The sequence below is a fragment of the Herpailurus yagouaroundi genome, unplaced genomic scaffold, assembly GCF_014898765.1.
Source record: "Herpailurus yagouaroundi ecotype Mexico unplaced genomic scaffold, PumYag 185, whole genome shotgun sequence".
Classification (NCBI taxonomy): domain Eukaryota; kingdom Metazoa; phylum Chordata; class Mammalia; order Carnivora; family Felidae; genus Herpailurus; species Herpailurus yagouaroundi.
The window spans coordinates 6,176,137-6,194,901 of NW_024412416.1; the positions used below are offsets into that span (position 1 = coordinate 6,176,137).

Below are 18,765 nucleotides of genomic sequence, written 5' to 3' on the forward strand. Positions count from 1 at the left end.
CCGCACGTAGTCCCGGGGCGCCCCCCGGCCCCGGGCAGGAGGACAGGGCGGACGCGCCCGCCGCGCCGCGCCCGGTCTTCCCGGCGGTGGCCCGCGAGAAGCCCGCGCGCAGGGTCAGCGACAGCTTCTTCCGGCCGAGCGTCATGGAGCCCATCTTGGGCCGCGCGCAGTACAGCCAACTGCGCAAGAAGAGCTGAGCCCCGCGCGTCCGTCCGCCCGCCCCCGGCCCCGACGGCGGCGAGGCCCCCGCGGGCTCTCCAGCCAAGAAACAAAGCGCGCACTTCCAAGTGAGCGCAGACTTCTTCCAAGTGGGCCCCATTCCCGCGGCATCATCTTCCCAGCACCTTTTTTGGGCTTAGCTGTCAGAACCTATTCTTAAGAAGCACCGGAGCAGCAGCTTGCTTTGCTTGTATGCCTTTTGTTTTTCGTTTTTCCAAAGGATTAAGTGTCTGACTTGATATCTCACTTCTTTAACCAAATTTGTTGCCAAATGACGTTTGTTTCCAAAATGTAGATCCAGCATCCGTAGACCGATAGTAAGCAGGAGTTTGTGACCCATGTTTAAGCCCTGAGCTCAGAGACTCCCCCTGAGTATCCAGGCTCTCCGCAGACTCCTTTGAAGGGAGCGACGATTAGGTGCGAAAGCTGTTGTACGTTTCTATAAAGAGTAGCCTCGCATTTCCGAGGACCCGCTACTCTTCCCAGGCTGAGCCCCGGCCTGCGCTCTGTAGCGCCACCTTCTGGCTCACAGCCACCTTTCCGTTTGCATCCTTCTAGCCTTCCTTCCATCTGCGCGTTCACCCTTCCGTCGCCTTTTGACCGCTGGCGCCCTGGTGCTGGGGGACGACAACGGTGACCTTTCACCTCCTTGAAGTCTAACCTAAACAGACTGTGTGTATGGGCTCTGTGACCACAGTTCATTTCAAGCCCTATTTTTGAAAATGGCAGTATTTGGTAAATCTAGGGAATGCATACGTGCAATTTAAAAAGTCAAATATTGCAAAAGGGTGTGTGTCTTCCTCACTGAGTTCTCCACTTCCCCTTCACAAAAAGCACTGGGCTGTCAGTCTGTTGTGCATCCTTCCAGGTACAGGCTGTGCGTGTGCAGGCCCACTTTGTACACTCCCCACTTTGTTCACACAGCTGTGGGATGTTATCCTGTAACAATACATCTGAGAGATCTTTTTGTATCCATATCACAAATACCCCTTGCTCTTTTTCACCACCATCCAGTAAGTGCTTCGTGGTACAGATGTGCTATCTTTGACTTCACTAGTTTCCTAATAATGGACTTCTAGGTTGTTTCCTTTGTTTTGCTCTTGCAAATAGTGCTACAATAAATGTCTATATACAAAATGCTTTATGCTGATGTGTAGATAATCTATAGGAGAAATTTATAAGCTGGAACCAGGACATGCTGGGTAAAAGAGTATGTGCATTTTAAATATTGTTAGATGATGCCAAGTAACCTTCCAAACCAAATTCAGTTTTTGTTGTTATTGTCATCTGCAGCTGTCAGTCCTTTTAAATATGTATTTATTTATTTTGAGAGAGAGAGAGAGAGAGAGCGATTGTGTGTGTGTGTGTGCGCGCGCGCGCGTGCGCGTGCGCGTGCCCCCGTAAGGGAGGGGCAGAGAGAGAGGGTGAGAGAAAGTCCCAAGCAGGTTCCTCTGTCAGCACAAAGCCAAATGCAGGGCTCAAACTCATGAACTGTGAGATCATGACGTGAGCCGAAATCAAAGTCAGACGCTTTACCAACTGAGCCACCTCGACGCCCCTCCGTCAGTCCTTTTGGATGTCCATATATACATTCCCCATAGGTTCCCCTCAGGCCTGTGAGCACCCTCTTGGCCCCCACTCTGTTGCACCTCTGAGCCCAGCTTTCTGAAACTGACTCTGGGTCCTGGCAGAGCTTTGGTGTAATGAGTCGTTGACCTTGATCCATGGTTCTGGAATCTGAGGATGCCTGGAGTGGGGGATGGAAGTGCCAGTGACATACACATGTGGACATGGCCAGGACTCTGAGCTGGCCTTGGCACCCACCCCGCCTGTGCAATCCACACCACCCCAGCAGTTCCCTGGGGAGGGAATGTGATCTGGCAAGGGGGGCCCTTATAAATAAGCTGATATGTGGGGCACCTAGGTGGTTCAGTTGGTTAAGTGTCCCACTCTGGCCCAGGTCATGATCTCACGGTTCGTGGATCTGAGCCCCGCGTCAGGCTCTGTGCTGATAGAACCTGCTTCGGATTCTGTGTCTTCCACTCTCTCTGCCCCTCTCCTGCTCATGCTCTGTACCTCAAAAATAAAATAAAATTAACATTAAAATTTTTTAAATAAATAAATAGGCTGATAGGACAGGGGCTAGAAAGATAGAGTCCCGCCTGGCCCTGGCAGGGCTCCCGGGGGCAGCTGGTGGAGCACTGACCTCAGGCCTGGATGTGTAGAGAGAACCCCCAGCTGTCCTGCCCCCCCCTGCCCATGCTGCTTTCTTTCTGGAGCTTCAGAAACCACACTCCGACCGTCCACTCCTCCATAGTCCTGTGGCTCCTCCTCCAAGGCCATACCCCAAGTAGCAGAAAAACTGCCCTCTGAGCAACCCAGAAGAGCTGGGTCCCTGACCAGGCAGTAGCTGTCAACACAGCTGCTGGCCAGGCCACATCCCTCACCCCTCAGGGTGCTGGGGCCAGTGTATGGGGCAGGATAGCCCAGGAAACAAACAGTTTAAGTTGTAAAAGTCTCTCTTTATCATTAAAAACCTCTTGATTGGGTAGCAAACCACCCAGAGCCTGGCTCTCGGGGTTCCTGAACACTTTTTGGAGAGAAATGAGAGAAAAATATTTCCTCGAAACGAACGAAATGTGCTTCAGCGGCTGGTGTGGGACTTTTCGCTGTTCTGAAAGACATCACTCTGGCGAGCCTCCTTGTTCACATGGATGCGAAGGCTCTTGCACACTCATCTTCAGTAGCTCATGACCTCAGAACACCCCACTTCACATTGGGATGCCAAGGCCCCTCTCCAGAGAAATGCCCTATCCCCTATCCCCTCTCTCCAGCTCACGAAATGCACCTCCAACTCGATCTGGAGATGGAGAAAGGACCATTACAGACCATAAAATACATTTATCCATGCAGTTATTTACCACTTCTTTTTTTCATAATTAAAAAAAAATTTTTTTTAATGTTTTTATTCTTGAGAGAGAGACAGGGCATGAGCAGGGGAGGGGCAGAGAGAGAGGGAGACACAGAATCCGAAGCAGGCTCCAGGCTCCGAGCTGTCAGCACAGAGCCCCATGTGGGGCTCAAACTCACAAACCCTGAGGTCATGACCTAAGCTGAAGTCGGATGCTTTTTTTTCTTTTAATGTTTATTTATATTTGACAGAGAGAGGGAGAGAGAGAGGGAGAGAGAGAGAGAGCACCCACGCAAGCAGGGGAGGGGCAGAGAGAGAGGGAGACACAGTCCAAAGCAGGCTCCAGGCTCTGAGATGCTTAACTGATGCTTAACTGGATGATCCCGGGCGCCTCATCTTCCATAATTATTTAGGATCTTAATATCCAAAGGACTTCTGTGTCTGGAGACCAATAGCACTACAACTTGGGCTTTAATGCTCATTGCGTTGAGCATGATTTTCCTAAACATTTAAACACTTTGTACTTAATCAAAACTTATAGAATGCATATGCATACATCAAATTATTTTAAATATCCAAATGTCGGTTACAGACACAATGTCAGGTTCTTTTAAACATTCCTAGAAAGATTGAGTCAGTGGAAACGTCTGCATGTTTCACTGGCATCTTTTTACAGACAGCAACCTCCAGGGGATCCCCCGTCTGCGAAGGGGGCGCTGAGGCTGCACATAGCGCAGGATGGACCCTTCCCCTGCCCACCTCTCAATGTAGGAGACAGAACGCGAGCAGTACCATTAGAACGTCCTTTGTGGCATCTCTATTCCCGCCCTGGCCTGCCCCCAGGAACCACAATCTGGAATTTTGTGTTTACTATACCCTTGCTTTTCTTTATAGATTCCTTTCCTATGCATATATCTCACTCCAACAGTATTTAGTTTTGCATGCTTTGACCTTTAAGTGGAATTACACGTATTATTCTGAGACTTGCTTTTTTTTCCCCCCGCTCAAAGTGAAGTTCATGAGAACCACTCATTTTCACTAGAAATTTTTTGTAAACATTTTTTTAAAATCTTTATTTTTGAGAGTGAGAGAGAGAGACAGAGCATGAACAGGGGAGGAACAGAGAGAGAAGGAGGCACAGAATCCGAAGCAGGCTCCAGGCTCTGAATCGTCAGCACAGAGCCCGACGCGGGGCTGGAACCCATGAACTGCGAGATCGTGACCTGAGCCGAACGAAGTAGGACGCTTAACCGGCTGAGCCACCCAGGCACCCCAGAAATTTTTTTCTTGTACAACTATTGCTGTGGTCTGATTGTATCCCTCCCGCCAAATTCATGTGTTGAAACCCTACCCCCCAAAGATGAGAATATTAGGAGGTGGGGCCTTTGGGAGGTGATAGGGTCATGAGGGCTTCATGGGATTAGTGTGTTTGTAAAAGAGGCCCCAGAGAGCAACCTTGCCTCTTCTGCCGTGTGAGGACCCAGTAAGACACCCCGGCTCTGAGCCAAGGAAAGGACCATCACCCAAACGTGACCATGCTGGAGCTATGGCCTTGAACTTCCAAACCTCCAGAACTATAAGAAATAAATTCCGTTGTTTGTAAGCTACCCAGGCTGTTTTCTGTGGTGTTTTGTTATAGCAGCCTAAATAGACAAGTACATTTTTATGTTTAATAAGTATATTTTTAAATATACCGTAATTTAGTCATTTGTATTAGAATTGATTCAGTTATTTTTAAAATTTTTTAAATGTTTACTTATTTTTGAGACAGAGAGAGAGAGACAGGGCATGAACGGGGGAGGGGCAGAGAGAGAGGGAGACGCAGAATTCAAAGCAGCTCCAGGCTCCAAGCTGTCAGCACAGAGCCCAATGCGGGGCTTGAACCCACAAACCGTGAGATCATGACCTGAACTAAAGTTGGACGCTTAACCGACTGAGCCACCCAGGCGCCCCAGAATTGATTCAGTTTTGAGAGACAGAAAGCCCTAAATAACAACGTGTGTTAGTCAGCCTTTGCCATAACACACTGCGCAATAAACTATCCTAAATAGTGTGGCTTACAACAACGTGCATTTATTCTTATGTTTGTGGGTCAACAGGTCAACCGTGGTTCAGCTCATCCCTGTGGCTCTCCTAGTGGCTCTGCTTCAGCCTATGGATCATCTGCACTTGGCTTTGGGCTGTGCATGGGTTCAAATCTGTTCTAGGTGTGCTATTTCAGGGAGCCTGGGTAAGTAAGGGTCAGGGGCTATCTGGGGCATGCTCTCCCAACACAAATCACTGCTTTCTGCTTGCATCGTATCTACTCATATTCCATTGGCCGAAGCATGTCACATAGCCAAGCCCACACCAGTGGGGAAGGGGAAGAGGGAGAGGAGCAAATATTTGCTGAACAATAGTACAACCCAGCACACCGTGGTTTAAATACAATAGTTTATTTCTCTCTCGTGTAAAAGCCCAGAGATGAGCGGTCCAGCGCTGGACCGCACTCCCCAGTGGCCGGAATCCAGGCCTTTCTATCTTATTGTTCTGCTGTCAGTGATTTTCTTTCCTCAAGTCGTCTCACAGGCCAAGAAGGCTGCTTCTGCCCCAGCCATCAACTCCATTTTCCAGCCACAGAAAAGAAACAAGGGGGATGGAGAAATTATACACATGACTTCTGCTTATAAGTAACTGAACAAAACATAGTCACACGGCCACATCTAGATGGAAAGGAGGCTGAGTCTTTATTCAGAGTCTTTATTCAGAGTGGCTATGCATCTAATTAAAAATCAGAGGCCTTAGGGGCACCTGAGTGGCTCAGTCGGTTAAGTGTCCGACTTCAGCTTAGGTCACAATCTCACAGCTCGTGAGTTTGAGCCCCGCGTTGGGCCCTGTGCTGACAGCTCAGAGCCTGGCACAGATTTTGTGTCTCCCTCTCTCTCTGCCCCTCCCATGCTCACATTCTGTCTCTCTCTCTCTCTCAAAAATAAACATTAAAAAAAAAATTTTTTTTTGTTTAAATCAGAGGCCTTAAAAGGATGGAAACTGGACCCTGGGGGTGGGGGTGCCTGGGGTATGCAATCTCTGCCTCACCACTCTCCTGTCAACAGTCATTTGGCTTATTTCCATATTCTTTTTTTTTAAGTAGGCTCCCTGCCCAATATGGGGCTCGAACTCATGACTCTGAGATCCAGGAGTCACATGCTCCACTGACTGAGTCAGCCAGACGGCCCTCCATATTTCTACTATTCCATAATTTTGGCGATGAACATTCTTATGAGTTTCTTAGAGAATATGACTGAGTGGGACTGCTAAGCCATAAGGTATGTGTGTTTGCTAGATATTGCCAAATTTTCCTCCAACGTGTTTGTTCTGATTTATATTCTCACTACAAGTACGTTGACCCTTGAACTACACGGGCTTGAACTGCACCGGTCCATGTATGCACAGATTTATTTTTGATAAGTACAGTTCAGTACTGTAAATGTACTTTCTCTTCCTTATGACTTCTTTAATAACCTTTTCTCTAGCTTGCTTTATTATAAGAATACAGTACCTAATACATATGACATCCGAAATTTGGATCAACTGACCGATTATGTGATTAGTAAGTCTTCCGGTTAATAGTAGGCTGTTGATAGTTATGTTTCTGGGGACCCAAAACTTACACATGGATTTCTGACTGGGCAGGGGGTCAGTGCCCCTAAGCCCCACCTTGTTCAAACGTCGACTGTAATTTATTCTTACTCAACATTCTCACGATCATTTGATATTGTCTGTTTTTACCACTTTTGCAAATCTGTAGTGTGTAAAATAACATCTCATTGTGGATTTAAGTCCCTGATTAGCAATGATACTGAACATCGTTTATTATGTTTATTGAGTATTTGTGACGTGTCCCTTCTGTGAAGCATCCGTCAAAAGTTTTGAGCAATTTTCTTTTTTTTTTTTAATTAAAAAGAAACTGAAATGGACATACATTGAACAACCTTCTTTTTTTTAAGTTTATTTATTTATTTCTGAGAGAGAGAGAGAACAAGCAGGGAAAGGGCAGAGAGAGAGGGAGAGAGGGAGAGAGAGAGTCCCAAGCAGGCTCAAGGCTCTGAGCTGTCAGAATAGAGCCTGATGTGGGGCTCGAACCCATGAGCCATGAGCTCACTACCTGAGCCGAAGTCAGATGCTTAACAGACCAAGCCAGCCAGGTATCCCAGAACAACCTTCTATTAGTAGTTTTTCTCACTGGTTTTTAGAGGTTTTTTTTTTTTTTTTCCTATTTTCTGGATAAACATAATTATAATTATTTTCTTTTATGTTTTGTGATTTGGAGTTATGTGTTAAAAACTCTTCCCTAGGGGCACCTGGGTGGCGCAGTCGGTTAAGCGTCCGACTTCAGCCAGGTCACGATCTCGCGGTCCGTGAGTTCGAGCCCCGCGTCGGGCTATGGGCGGATGGCTCGGAGCCTGGAGCCTGTTTCCGATTCTGTGTCTCCCTCTCTCTCTGCCCCTCCCCCGTTCATGCTCTGTCTCTCTCTGTCCCAAAAATAAATAAACGTTGAAAAAAACAAATGTTTAAATAAATAAATAAATAAATAAATAAATAAAAACTCTTCCCTACAATGAAGTCATGAAGATATTCCCCTGTATTTCCTTTGAATATTTCCATAGTTTTGCTTTTTACATTTAATTAACTTTGCTGTATGATTGAGATAGGAATCCAATTTTCTTTCCTCCACGCGGATAACTGATGGTCCTGTAAATGTTTCCTAACTTCTTGAATTTTTAGTTTCTCCTCAGTGGAAGTGCACACTGTGAGAAGGTTAAGAGTGCCCCTCGGAAGTCAGCTGGGAGCTTCTGCCCTGCTCACGCCTGAGCTTGAATGATGTTTCCTTGTTTCTTGTATCCAGGTAGGGCTAAGAGACCCGGGTCTGGCTCACGTATAGCCTCGTTGGGCTTTCGTTCACTGATCCACCTACTAGCCCTGCCATAGATCAAGTTTCCAAACACGTCCCGTTTGTCTGTTCCTGTGGGATGAACACATCGTCTGAATTACAGCAGTTTAAAGCATGTTTGCATATCTGGCTGGGCAGGCACCCCCACCCCACCCTTGGCCCCTCTGCAGGAATGTCGTTACAACTTCTGGCTCTTTGTTTTTCCATTTAAATAACAGAGCCAGGTTGTCAATTGCCACAAAAGAAATTTGCACAGACTTGACTTGTCTCAAGTGACTGCAATTATTCTTTGCTCGGATGCTCAGATTGCCACAATTTGGCCCCATTAGTTGGGACCCTTTTTCCTTTCAGGCGTACAACAGACATTTTAAAATCATCTGAGTTTTCTGCCCGCAAAAAAAATGATCCCAGTTCTTGACCTAACATGTGGGATCAACTACTTTGAATAGGAAATCATGACAGAGCCCAAGTTTGGACGCTGGGGCACAAATATCCAATTGTTCCATGTGCATATTGGCGACAGACAAAAACAAAAAACAAAAAACAACATTGCATATCCACTAGTAAGAGCTGGAAAGAAGGTATATCTTTCCAAAGTCATGAATTTACATCGATAGTTTCAGTGAACTCTAACATCACAAAATTCGCTCAAATTTTTACTGTAAAAGTTTTAATTTTATTTTCTTTAAGCTTAATAACTATTCTTATAATTATAACCCCATACCTCCTTCTCTGAAACATGAGGTTTCGCCAATCGTTACCGATCTTTGTTACATTTATGTGCATGAAGGTCCAAGTTTAGTCTCCAGCTTCTACACATTCAGAGTCTGAATGAATCGTTTGGTTTTTTTTTAATGTTCGTTTTTGAGAGGAGAGAGAAGGAGAGAGAGCGCGCGCGCGCAAGCGGGGTTGGGGCAGCGAGAGAGGGCAGGACAGAGGATCCAAAGAGGGCCCCAAGCTGTCTGCACAGAGCCCACCTCGGGGCTCAAACTCACAAACCGCAAGATCATCACCGGAGCCGAAGTTTAACGCCCTACTGAGCTACCCAGGTGCCCCTAAATGAATTGTTTTGACCACTCTGGTAACAGGCTTCTCCGTATCATTTCAGCTCAGGACCCCAGCTGCTTTAGAATAGTTGGGACCAACAATATAATTCTACAGCATATCCGAGAAGGGGGGGGGGGTTTCACCTACTTTTCCCAAATGCTTGGATTTTTATTACATTATCGCGTGTATCGAATTATATTTTGAATTACATATCGCAGAAAGTGCCACAGCTTCTGGCGGCTTCTGACGGAGAGAGGCTTGGTACCTGAATGAAGAACGTTCATGATACGTTGACCAGCCTCTCTTCATCTTTGAAGAATCTAGGACACGGTGGCAGATGATGTCCTGTCTTTGGAGCTCTCCAAAGAAACAGATTCAACAGGTCTGTTGGTGTATATATAAGCATATACCAATAGGAAATGTATATACACGGAGAGAGAGATTCATTACAAGGAATTAACTCACACAGTCAGGGAGGCTGGCGAGTCCTAAGATCTACAGGGTGAGTCAGCAAGCTTGGGACCCAAGAGAGCCAATGGTTTGTTCAAGCGCAAGCCTGAAGGTCCAACAACCGGGAGAACCGATAGTGTAGTTCTAGACCAGTCCAGAAGCTGGTAGGCTCAGGACTCAGTTTGAGTCTGAAGGTGGGATAAAAGCCAAAGCCTCAGTGCAAGGAAAGTCAGGCAGGAAAACTCTTATTTGGGACGGGGTCAGCCTTTTGGTTCTATTCGGGCCTTCACTTGATTGGACAAGGCCCACCCACACTGGGGAGGGCAATCTGCTTTACTCAAAGTTCACCAATTTATATGTTAATCTCACTCAAAAACACCCTCACAAAAACATCTAGAATAATGTTTTGCCAAATATCTGGGCACCCCACGGCCCCGTCAAGCCAATACATAAAATGATGGGAACCATCACACTTCCCAACACCATGCAGACTCAGGTGCACATTCTAAGCCATCATGATCAGTCCGCCCCTTTGCCGGTGGTTACTTCCAGGGGGGCAGCCCTAAGCTGTTTGGTACATGAGGTGTGAACCCTGCTCTTAGGGCTGCTAGGAAAATCTCCCTTCATCCGAAGAGCGAAGAGCCTGCTCATGATACAGTGCTCTCAGAGCGAAGAGCCTGCTCATGATACAGTGCTCTCTTTTCCTCCTCTGCGTGTTTTATGGTCGAAGGTGATGATGGCCAGAGAAATGGACAAGCTAGGTCCTTTGTCACGTTGCCACTGACTCAGCCTGCCCCGGAGCCCTCCTCCCTCTCATCCATCTCTCAGCTGAGATAAGAAACGGCCTTATTGTTCAAGCCACTTCAAGTTGTGGTGTGTGTTCCTTGAGGTCGAGGGCTTCCTAATATAGATCTACCCAAAGAGACTTGCCCCTCTCTGCAGCCTTTAATTACACTGCCTGTCTATGACAGGCAATCTTCTGTAGGCATAATAAATTAAATGTCACTGCTGCATCAGGGTTCCATTTTTCTAACGACATTTAAAGTGACAAATATGTTTCTAGATTTTAATTAAAAGTCAACCATGCATGGTGCTGTCAATGCAATCTATCCATCAGAGGTCACAGAGGTGAAGACACTCTCTCCTTGAGGTGGCACATAGACACCTGTCACCTCTCCTGGTGCCAGGTTTCCCTTGGCAATGACTACAAGGTGTAACTCGATGTCACAAATGTTAAAATGTGAGAAAAATGCGAAACTTAGAACTGAAGAAGGATCTTTTTTGTTGGATGTGAGGAGGTAGACGTTTCTACTGGGTTTCTTTTTCTGGGGGGCAGAGGTCAGGACTGAGCGTGGAAAACGGAGATGACCAAAGAAGGGACTCTGAGCTGAGGACGGGATCGCCCGGTATGCAGATGGGGGACTTGACTTCTAAAGCATAAGATGCCACAAAGAGGATGCTCCTTTATTCTCCAGGTATGTCCTGTGCACCGCTCTGTCACTTTGTGCCCACAGCAGGAAACCATGAGCCACGGTGACCTATATTTCTGCTAATGCGAAAAGGTTTTCCTTCCTTTCTTCAATAACTGTTACCAGAAACCTCTACAGAGTGACGGTGCCAGGCCTTGGGCCAGGGACAAGAGACACAGAGGTAAATAAGGCACACTCCTTTCAAGGACCTCAGTGTCGCAGGTAAAGTGCACCAGCGATAATACGTGTATCGTACGTGTGTGTGTGTAATAGATACGTATGTGCTTGTATATCGTAGGGCTATAGTCTGGATGTGCGTGTCCCCCCACAAGTCCATACGTTGAAATCCTATCCCTCGGGGCGCCTGGGTGGCTCAGTCGGTTGAGCATCCGACTTCGGCTCAGGTCATGATCTCATGGTCCGTGAGTTCCAGCCCCGCGTCGGGCTCTGTGCTGATGGCTCAGAGCCTGGAGCCTGTTTCGGATTCTGTGTCTCCCTCTCTCTCTGACCCTCCCCCGTTCATGCTCTGTCTCTCTCTGTCTCAAAAATAAATAAACGTTAAAAAAATTAAAAAAAAAAAAAAGAAATCCTATCCCTCCAGGTGATGGTATTGATGGGGGGGCCTTTGGGAGCTGATCGGGTCATGAAAGTGGAGCCCTCATGAATGGGGTCAATGTCCTTATAGGATACACCTCAGAGAGTTAGCTCAATCTCTTCTGCCATGTGATGTGGGCCCTCTGGGGCATCCAGGAAGTGGGCCCTCATCTGACACTGAATCTTCCAATGCCAGGATTCTGGACTTCCCAGCCCCCAAGGCCTGAGAAATAAATGTTTGCCATTTATCAGCTGCCCAGTTTGGGGTATTTTGTTCTATTAACCTGAATGGACTAAGACACACAGAGAATAAGAGTTGGAAGGGAACCCTCCAAGATATCGACCGCTCTTACCTGCCTCCTTCATATTTTGGACTCTATTAGTTTTTAAAAACTTTTAAAATGTGTATTTAAAAATTTTTTTAAATTTTATTCTTTTTTTTCTTTTATTTATTTATTTATTTATTTATTTATTTATTTATTTTTTTTGAGAGACAGAGAACGAGCAGGGGGAAGGGCAGAGAGAGGGAGGCACAGAATCCGATGCAGGCTCCAGGCTTCGAGCTGTCAGCACAGAGTCCCATGCGGGGCTCGAACTCACAAACCGTGAGATCATGACCTGAGCTGAAGTCAGATGCTTAACCCAAGTGCCCCTGTTAATATAATTTTAACTGGCAGGTATTACAGAGACGGGAGGGAGACCAGGGAGGAGGGTCTGCAGGGGTCCAGATGAGGGATAGTGGCGGCTTGGGTGGCCAGGGCGTAGAGGACAAAGGGTTTTGCCTGGACTGGAAGCTACAGAGGAGGGGAAGGAGGGGCTCAGTCCTGGACAAGAGAAGAGGAGGAGACAAGGACGGCTTGAGTGATGGGATGGACGGTGGGGGGCACACTGGAAATGCTGTTTGGGGACAGTCCCTCGGGTAGCACCTGCCCAGGTCGATGCAGGATGAATAACACCTCTGCAAGGTTCCCTTGAGCTGTTCACTCAGCATAACCTCCCTAACTGGAGAGGTTGGCTAAGAACCCCACAGCAAACCTCACCTCCCAGTGGCCTCTTTCAGGGGCAGCTGTCCATCCAGCACCCGAGGCTGGGTGCCAGTGCGGTCTACCAGTGGACCAGTGGCTCCCCTGCTCATTATAAACTGTGGGCTTACAAGCCAGCGCTGTGGGGCCAGGCCTTGTCAGGCCCTGTCCTGGGTGAGGCTCCCCCGGAGGCAGCTCCATGCTGCTCTCTGGCATGCTAGAAGGCCTGAGTAGTAGCTCTCTGGGGGCTTCACCCATCCACCCCCTGTCTGGGTCACTCTGGGCCTTGGCAGAGAAGAGCCCCAGCAACGATTCTTTCCAGTGTGAGTGCAGAAGGTGCAGCCAGGGCCCGTTCACACAGGGTGGAGTGGGCCCCCAGCCCAATCTCCAGAATCTCATGGGGGAGGGGGATGGATCCTTCTCAGCTTTAGAGAAGGGGTCGTGAAATCAGGGAGAAAAGCGGGGCGGAGGCTTCCCGAGGATGGGGAAGGGAGAGATTTGCTGAGCTTTCAGGGGGCGTCGGCAGTGCTGGGATCGAGGGGCAGCCCTGGCGGGAGGAGAGCAGGTCTGCACCTGAACGAATCAGTTAATGAACAAATAGTAGCTTATCTTTAGTCCACTGTTACTCAGAATCGAGAGCTGGAAAATCCACTCTCCCCTCGCGGAGCGAAAAAGTCTCCTGGTTAGTTTTCGTCTTCTCACCTGTTGCAACTTGCATTGTAAGATTTAGGTGCCCCGCTCCACGAGCAGGCGGGCTTCTCCCGCTCGGAGAATTAGGCCCGCCTTGGTGGTCGCCGCGACCCCAGAATTCGGCAAGTCTACGCTGGAATCAGAGCGCGGCTCCGGCAACCCGATTGGCCGCCCCACACCCCTGCCGCGCCCTCGGACAAGGCCCCGCCCAATCCCCGCCCCTCCAGCCCTGACCCCGCCCTGTCTGCGGACCGACACCACGGCGCCGCCCGGCTCTCGCCTCCGCCCCCGAGCTCCCAGGCGGGCGGAGCTGCGGGCGAGGGGCGGGATGTTTTGGGGGGCGGGGGTCCCGATGACGGCATCGGAGCGCGCCGCGCGGAGGCTCGGAGTCTGACTGCACCCCTGGGGGACTGTGCTCCCACCGAGCAGGTGGGTTTGGGCCCGGGAGGGGTGGAGGTCGAGGAGGGGGGCGGGGGAGGCGCGCGCTCGCCCCCTCCCTGCGCAGGCCTGGGCCGGGTGGCAGCGGGAGCCGGCACTTGGGGAGCACTGGACCGAGCACGAGGAGCCCCGATCCTTGCATACCAGCTCCTGGAGGCCCCTCCTTGAGCGGGCGGAAGCGCCCCCTTCCCTAAATCGGGGGCCTGAGGCCAGCATCCCGGGCCTGGCCGGCAGGGGCGAGCGCCGACGCTGGGAGAGTCGGGCCCGCATGTGTAATCACTTTTCCAAACTCCGGGAGCTCCTGTCGCGTGCCCGCTTCCTCCCGCGCCAGACCGCACCCGTGGAGTCGTCCCGGAGCCTTGGGTGCGCGGAGTTCTGTGTCTCGAGCGCTGGAAGAGCTCAGGGTGCGGGGCGAGCCGAGGCGCCCACTGTATTGCGCGATAGTTACCGCTGTGTCCCCAGGGCCGGGCACCCAGCAAGGGACTGGAGGATTGAGTGAGGGAAGGGACGAACCGTTACGTGTGCTCAGAGAAGTTCAGTAGTGACAAACCAAGTGCTGCGGGCCCGGTGGGTAGGAGGCGGTGTGGACCGTGATAAGAAGAGAACGGGGACGGGGAGAGTTTTTTGGATGCGGTTTCATCACTGTTGGGCAGCTACTAAGCGTCCGACCTTGTGCTGGGCGGTGGAGATCCAGCAGGAAGGGAGACGCAGGGTCCCTGCCTCCCAGCTCCCTCTGCTACAGAGTGGCCAGTGGCGGGTGGGAGCGTCACCGGGCGTCGTGTGTGCGCCGCGGTGCGGACACGGAGCAGAGGCGCTTCCCTGGCTCCCTGAGGGAGAGGGGGCCAGTCCAAGACCAGAGAAATGAGGAGCCTTGGGCAACACGGGGTGGGGTGCAGGAGGGGAGCAGACAAGGCAGGGCTGTTAAAGTTTGGATGGCAGTGGGGAGCCTCTCTTGGGAGAGTGTCAGCAGGAGGGTAACATGATTGCATTTGCAGTTTTGAAAGATGCTCCTGGTTGCTGCGTTGGAGACAGAACAGTGAGGAAGCTGGTCACAGCCATCCTGTGGAGAGTGTCAGTGGCCGAGAGCGGGGCTTTGGCAATAAGATGGGGAGAAGCAGGTGCACTTGATAGATATTTAGGAGATGGAATTGGCAGGTTTGGTGGTAGGAGTTTGGTCTCGAAGGATCTGGCTTTTTTGAAGAAGGCGGGGCAGGGAGGTGTGAGGTGACAAGGGCGGAGGTGATGGAGACCCTGGTGGGTATTAGGGAAAGGGGCTCCCTGATGTGGTGGTGGTGGAGCGTGCGTGTTCTAGGAGATGGGGTCACCGGGGAGGGGTGCGGCTGGAACACGGAAGCCCTTGGGAGTCAAGTGGAGGAGTTGGGGGCCTTCTTTTGCCAGTGACGGGAACCACGCAGTGTTACCGTGTAGGACCGCACGTGGCCCTCGCAGTATTCGGACACCAGGCACCCTCCCTTCCATGTCCCCAAGGTCGGGAGCCCCGGGATCTGGCTCCGGGTCACCTGCAGGTGCTGATGGCCAGGGGCCTCTTCCTCTCTCTACAGGACCGGGAGCTGCCCTCCCCCAGCATGGGGCTGGAGGCCCAGAGGCTGCCGGGGGCCGAGGAGGCCCCAGTGAGGGTGGCCTTGAGGGTCCGGCCGCTGCTGCCCAAGGAGCTGCTGCACGGGCACCAGAGCTGCCTGAGGGTGGACCCGGGGCACAGCCGCGTCACCCTTGGTCGAGACCGCCACTTTGGCTTCCACGTGGTGCTGGATGAGGACACGGGGCAGGAGGCCGTGTACCAGGCCTGCGTGCAGCCCCTCCTCGAGGCTTTCTTTGAGGGCTTCAACGCCACGGTCTTTGCCTACGGTCAGACGGGCTCCGGGAAGACGTACACCATGGGGGAGGCCAGTGTGGGTGAGTGACCCAGCGGGAGGCCCCGTGCCCTTGTGGAGTCTCCCCAACTTCTGCCCCTGCGTTCCTGCTGCCATACCTCCGTCGAAGGCAAGCCGGGTTCCCAGTCTGACCTGCGGCCCCGGGTGGGAGCGGCCGTGTCGGGAGGCTGACCAGGACGGGAAGGAAGAGTCCCTGACGTGGGGAGCCTTTTGCACCTCCACAGAGATAGGGTCACACTGTGTGGCTCCGGGGACCTCAGGGGGAGGAAGGGCGAGGCAAGTCGGCTGGTCTCTGGAGGTCATCAGGATGGCTGACACGGCTCAGGGACCCGTGTTCTAGTCAGAGTAGTGGGAGGGGGGATTGTTCTGGAAGAGCCGAGTTTGGCTGCTGCCTGGCAAGGGGGCCGGCAGTTCAGTGAGGCCCTGGAGCGTTCGTTTGGGAGGGATGCTTTGGGCCAGTTGAAGGAACTGCCCCACGTTAAGTAGCACAAACGTTCTCTCTCTTAGATTACAAACGCATACAGGTGTGCCGTAGAAAATTAGGAAAATACAAACACGAGCATTTGGTACTTTCCAGAAATCACTCACCCTGATACCATTCCAATTTCTCTGAGAAAATTATTTTACCTTTTAAAAAATGGATTATATTGTACTTGTTCTTTTATATCCTGTTTTTTTCTTACAATATATCATACACATGTCTCTAGATCATTAAATATTCAAGCTAATTTAAAAAAAAATTTAGGGGCGCCTGGGTGGCGCAGTCGGTTAAGCGTCCGACTTCAGCCAGGTCACGATCTCGCGGTCCGTGAGTTCGAGCCCCGCATCGGGCTCTGGGCTGATGGCTCAGAGCCTGGAGCCTGTTTCCGATTCTGTGTCTCCCTCTCTCTCTGCCCCTCCCCCGTTCATGCTCTGTCTCTCTCTGTCCCAAAAATAAATAAATGTTGAAAAAAAAAATTTTTTTTTAATTTAATGTTTATTTTTGAGAGCGAGCGACAGAGTGTGAGCTGGGGAGGGGCAGAGAGAGAGGGAGACATAGAATACAGAGCAGGCTCCAGGCTCCGAGCTGGCAGACAGAGCCCGACGTGGGGCTCCAACCCACAAGAGATCATGACCTGAGCTGAAGTCGGACACTCAACCGACTGAACCACGCAGGCGCCCCTCCAAGCTGATTTTTTAATGGTGGCTTGGCATTCCATTGTGTATATAAGTTAACTTATTTAACCAGACCCCTATTGGATCTTAGGACGGACTCTTAGGATGTTTGCATTCTTTTGAAGTTATGAAGAGTGATGTTCTGAACACCCTCTTATTACTTCCTTGGGATAAATTTAGAAGGTCCTTTAGCTAACTGAGCGTAGACTATAGTAATGAGCTCCCTGACCCGGGGAGTAATCAAGCCAAGGGTATCTGATGATCTAGCAGAGATGTGGTGGAGAGGATGCTTATTACTTCATGAAAGGGGTTGGCCGAACCTTGAGAGGTTGCTTCCAACTCTGAAGTTCCATAATTCTGCCTGACCTTCCTGGAGCATGGTCTGGCTCAGGCTACCCAGCCATCCTGGCCTCCGCTGCTACGCTCATGCTGGAGCCCTGCCCTCCAGCTGCTGGCTGGGGCCCTGGGGCCTCGAGCCATGTCCGCCAAGGGCATGGTGGCAGGAGGCTCTGCCGTATCTCCCCAGCCTCCCTTCACGAGGACGAGCAGGGCATCATCCCACGGGCCATGGCTGAAGCCTTCAAGCTTATCGATGAAAATGACCTGCTTGACTGTCTGGTGCACGTGTCCTATCTGGAAGTGTATAAGGAGGAGTTCCGAGATCTGCTGGAGGTGGGCACCGCCAGCCGTGACATCCAGCTGCGGGAAGATGACCGCGGAAATGTTGGTGAGGAGCTCCTGGGGCCTCCACTGGCTGGGAGTGGGACATGTGGCTTGATGCGGCTTCACCTGCTGAGGGGTGGCTCACCTGTCTGGGAGGGCTACCTCCTAACTGCAAAACCGGAGCCCTGGAACGTTTTGCCTTCCTTTCTCCCGTCTCCCCTGAGTTCAGTATATACTTCTGTACCCAGAGTGCAAGGTGGGCATGGGCAAGTGGGAGCCCCTGGGGCCGGAGCCAGGATGGGCAGGACCCTCCCCACCCCTGCCTGTCAGGCATGGGGAAGGGGCATCTGAGTCGGGAAGAGCTGGCAAGGGCTAGCCCTGCTCTGCCTGCCCTCCTGGCCAGTCCCGGGCTGCCCCTGCGCTGGGCTCACAGCCTTGCGTGTCCTCAGTGCTGTGTGGCGTCAAGGAGGTGGACGTGGAGGGCCTGGACGAGGTGCTGAGCCTCCTGGAGATGGGCAACGCGGCGCGGCACACGGGCGCCACACACCTCAACCGCCTGTCCAGCCGCTCACACACCGTCTTCACGGTGACCCTGGAGCAGCGGGGGCGCGCCCCCAGCCGCCTGCCGCGACCCCCTGCGGGCCAGCTGCTGGTCTCCAAGTTCCACTTCGTGGACCTGGCGGGCTCGGAGCGGGTGCTCAAGACGGGCAGCACGGGCGAGCGGCTCAAGGAGAGCATCCAGATCAACAGCAGCCTCCTGGCGCTGGGCAACGTCATCAGCGCCCTGGGCGACCCCCAGCGCCGCGGCAGCCACATCCCCTACCGGGACTCCAAGATCACCCGGTGAGGGCCCTGCGGCCTGCGGCCCACGGGAGCAGGGGCCGCTCTCCGGCCGCTGGGGGTCAGGGGGCGGCGGGAGGCGAGGCGAGGAGGGGATGCGGCCCCTCTGGCTTTCCGGCCGCGCCGCCCACCGGTCCGAGGCCCCCCGGGCGACGAATCAGGGTCCCGGGGCCGGGCGCGTCCTGGAGCTCCGGCGCCCCTGACGCGCCCCCACCCGGCATCCTCAGGATCCTCAAAGACTCGCTAGGCGGGAACGCCAAGACGGTGATGATCGCCTGCGTCAGCCCCTCCTCCTCCGACTTCGACGAGACCCTCAACACCCTCAACTACGCCAGCCGCGCCCAGAACATCCGCAACCGCGCCACGGTCAACTGGCGTCCCGAGGCCGAGCGCGCGACCGAGGAGGCGGCGGCCGGCGCGCGCGGCCCCCCGCGCCACCGCTCGG

General features: G+C 51.9%; 2 protein-coding genes and 1 long non-coding RNA gene across 4 annotated transcripts in view; all 3 read left to right on the forward strand.

Moving 5' to 3' along the window:
* The window catches only part of PLIN1 (perilipin 1), a 17,067-nt gene extending 15,706 nt beyond the window's left edge, over positions 1-1,361 (forward strand). Inside the window, exon 8 of the mRNA XM_040493402.1 lies at positions 6-1,361. Coding sequence (XP_040349336.1) covers positions 6-197 — 192 coding nt within the window. The 3' untranslated portion in view covers positions 198-1,361. The remainder of the gene's footprint in view (positions 1-5) is intronic.
* A 4,752-nt stretch (positions 1,362-6,113) lies between these two features.
* LOC121042399 (uncharacterized) lies at positions 6,114-11,418 on the forward strand. 2 transcript variants are annotated; one of them, XR_005796172.1, is made up of 4 exons: positions 6,114-6,435; positions 7,895-8,015; positions 9,326-9,489; positions 11,033-11,418. It is a non-coding gene; the product is annotated as an uncharacterized LOC121042399 (long non-coding RNA). The 2 variants fall into 2 exon arrangements; XR_005796171.1 differs by lacking the exon at positions 11,033-11,418 and having other exon boundaries at positions 9,326-10,216.
* A 1,739-nt stretch (positions 11,419-13,157) lies between these two features.
* KIF7 (kinesin family member 7) overlaps positions 13,158-18,765 on the forward strand; it is a 27,707-nt gene continuing 22,099 nt past the window's right edge. The window contains 5 exon segments of the mRNA XM_040493403.1: positions 13,158-13,761; positions 15,333-15,684; positions 17,344-17,544; positions 17,930-18,323; positions 18,548-18,764. Of these exon segments, the coding sequence (XP_040349337.1) occupies positions 15,357-15,684; positions 17,344-17,544; positions 17,930-18,323; positions 18,548-18,764 (1,140 nt within the window). The 5' untranslated portion in view covers positions 13,158-13,761; positions 15,333-15,356.